Here is a 3,046-nt window from a genome sequence, read left to right as displayed (position 1 = left end):
TATTAGTATAACTAATGTTAATTTTTAAATTAATCTTTTTATTTTTAGCTATCTTATCCAACGCACTCGGAGCATTCGTTAGCTTTTGCAAATGTAAATCATAAGTATTCTCATTTATTCTTCTATTAAGAAACAAACCTCATAACTTCATAGTCACTCAAAGAATTGAGGACATAATAGTCAAGAATTACATACTGCATAACAAAAAAACACAATTTCTCGCTTTTTTTTTTATTATTTTTTTTATATATAAATCTTCAATTTGATAATCTCACCGACGGTCACACACGAAACCGCAAACGGTATCATTGATCATTTCTTTTTGTTTTTCTTTTTTAAGGGTCAAATATAAAAATTCTACTGAGATCTAATCTTCTGCTTGAGAAAAATCTCACGAAGTTCAGCAACATCAATCTCAGCCGCACGATTAGCCGGCCTGTAGTACCCAGTTACGGGATCTGGGACCCACGAGTTCTCTGCTGACCGTCCGATCTCTTCTTTCGATGATTTCTTCCCACTTCCTCCTACTCCTGACACCCCTTGTGCAGCCGCAGCGTATCCTCGTCTGTTTATTTCCAATTTTTAAATTAAACATTAATCACTTTTGTTATTACTTTTCTCCGTCCCAAAATAATTCACACGATTTTTAAAAAAAATTATCTCGGAGTGAAACGACGAGTTCAAAAGAAAAATTAGTAAAAACGACGAGTTGGGCATAGGCATACCTTTGAGAAGCAATGGAGACGTTGTCAGCGACAAGGGACAAGAAAACCTTAGCGTTGGATAGAGAGCGAGCCATTATTACTTTCTTTTCGTTTAAATCTTTTTATCAAAGAAATACAACAATCAAGAATCAAATGTAAAAAAACAAAAACGCCGTCGTAGAAGGAAGTTCTAGTCCACCAAAACCTCCGTCGACGACGGCGGAAGAAGAGAAAATGTGAGCTCTTTGTGTTGGCCTCTGTTTTTTTTTTTTTCAGAAAGAGGCTGTTGATTGTTGAGATGGGTTTTAGGAGGGGAGTGTATGGGGTATATATAGAAGAGGGTTGAGGAATGAGGAGTGCAAGTGTAATAATATGGAGATATTTTATTTAATTTAAAATTAAATAAAATGAGTGTGGTAATTGGCAAGTGGTGAGAAATGAGAAACGAAGGTGTCTCAGTTAAAGGACTGGGTCAAATTTGGGCGGCCTTTTTGGGGGTTTTCATCGCCTTCTAAGGGTACTATAAGGTCGTTTTACGATGACTTTTATTTCTGTGCCACTAGTATTTCTCTACGAGTCTACATATTTGTCTCTAGTACGGAGTAATCGCCATCTCTGATCTCGAATACTAATGCATACTCCATAGTAATTTATTCTCGTCGTTATCTTTATGTTTCATCATCTTATTTTTATTTTTTTTTTTTGAAAATTTGCAAATTGTAACTATTAAAAAAAAATTTGCAAATTACAATAAAAAATTTCTTACAAAATTGTAAATTGCAGTTTGATTCAAATTTTTCATCGATTTACGTGTCGAAAAATATTAGTTTAAGGTTTAAGGGGTCGTTATAGTCCTAAAGGCCTAAAGGAACCGAATTAAGCTCATAATTAGCATATTTTTCGACATGTAAACCGATAAAAAAGTTGATACAGGCTGTAATTTAAAATTTATAAGAACTTTTGGGCTATAATTTGCAATTTTTTTAATGACTGCAATTTGCAAAATACAAAATTTAAATAGCTGCAATTGGCAAATTTTCCTTCTGCTATATGGATTAAAGTGTCTTTTAAATTGAACGTTATCATCATCAAAATCATACAATATACTAACAAAGATGAAGAATATCTGAATATGCAGTTGGATTACACAACCCAATTTCTAAGAATTCATTTGTCAGTGTAGTATGACTAGTCCTCAGTATCATCTTTATATAACCTTTGTTGGTATAAGATCTTTTTAGAGAAACAAACCAAGCAAATTGTTTTGATCATTGTGGTACTACTACAAAAGACTACATGGTCCCTCTAAATAACTCCAAGACAAAATGTATTGTGTAATCATACTTAATAAACTTGAACATTTAATTTTTCCTGTTAGTATTTGATTTTGTTTTTTTCTAAATGGAAAGCTTAAACCCAATAATAAAGTTGCCATTTCAATTGAAATATTGTGAATCAGCATGTTGCCACGTTCATATTGAACCAAACATATTACCTCATCAACTTTTCTTTTTATGGGAATCACATTTAATATTAGTTGATAGCTAGGGAATAATTAAAAAAAAAAATATATGGAAGCAACAAAACAAAAAAAAATTAATAATCTATCTCTAGTTTGATTCAATATTAATCAGTCCGTCTTGCGTGTAGCTAATCACACTGTGTGGCTCTTATAAAAAAAACAAAGTAACCTTTATAATTAGGCATGTGAATGAGTCAAGTCGAGTACTACCTTGTTCATATTCAAATTCGTTTAAATTAGGTGAGTTTGAGCACGATCCCGAGCTTTCAAGTCAGCTCAAAAATATGTACAACCTCACCTCATTGAGTATACTATATGTTCATGAACGGTTCGTGAACGACACATTTATTAAACGAGCGTTTCATGAACGAGCTTAGTAATGAACTAGCTTTGTACTTTTGGCATTTAAAAATCTCAAATTTAGCATAATAATTAAATCCTAACTATAAACCTAAGAATTAAATTAACAATTGTGAATAAATCAGTAATTTATAAATAAAAATAAACGAGTAGTTTGCAAATATAAATAAACGAGTTGTTAATGAACTCATCTAAACGAGCATATTTATGTTTGTGTTCAAGCTCATTTATTAAATGAGCTTTAAAATTTGTTCAAGCTTGGCTTATTTATCAAATAAGCAAACATGAACGAGCTTCAATCAAACCCAAATAGTTTATTGATCAACTTGGTTCATTTACAGTTTTACACCCCTGTTTATAATATTAGCCAAGTAATCAATATAATATTCACCGAGCAACCCTATCACATTGACAACCCTGGCCTTATTTATAATATTGGCCAAGTAATCAATGTAATATT

At 31.9% G+C, this 3,046-nt stretch overlaps 1 protein-coding gene across 1 annotated transcript; it reads right to left on the bottom strand.

Moving 5' to 3' along the window:
- Positions 1–252: 252 nt before the first annotated feature.
- Positions 253–1,006, bottom strand: LOC145624102 (late embryogenesis abundant protein Lea5-like). Its single transcript, XM_081677061.1, has 2 exons — positions 726–1,006; positions 253–565 (listed from the first exon to the last, which is right to left on the bottom strand). Exons 1-2 carry the CDS (start codon positions 797–799, stop codon positions 358–360), a joined length of 282 nt encoding a protein of 93 aa, XP_081533187.1. The 5' UTR covers positions 800–1,006; the 3' UTR covers positions 253–357.
- Positions 1,007–3,046: the final 2,040 nt, after the last annotated feature.

This window comes from Chenopodium album, chromosome 3 (genome assembly GCF_948465745.1).
Source record: "Chenopodium album chromosome 3, dcCheAlbu1.1, whole genome shotgun sequence".
Lineage (NCBI taxonomy): Eukaryota > Viridiplantae > Streptophyta > Magnoliopsida > Caryophyllales > Amaranthaceae > Chenopodium > Chenopodium album.
The sequence above is the reverse complement of the archived record's forward strand: the minus strand, read 5'-3'. Positions and strand labels throughout refer to the sequence as shown.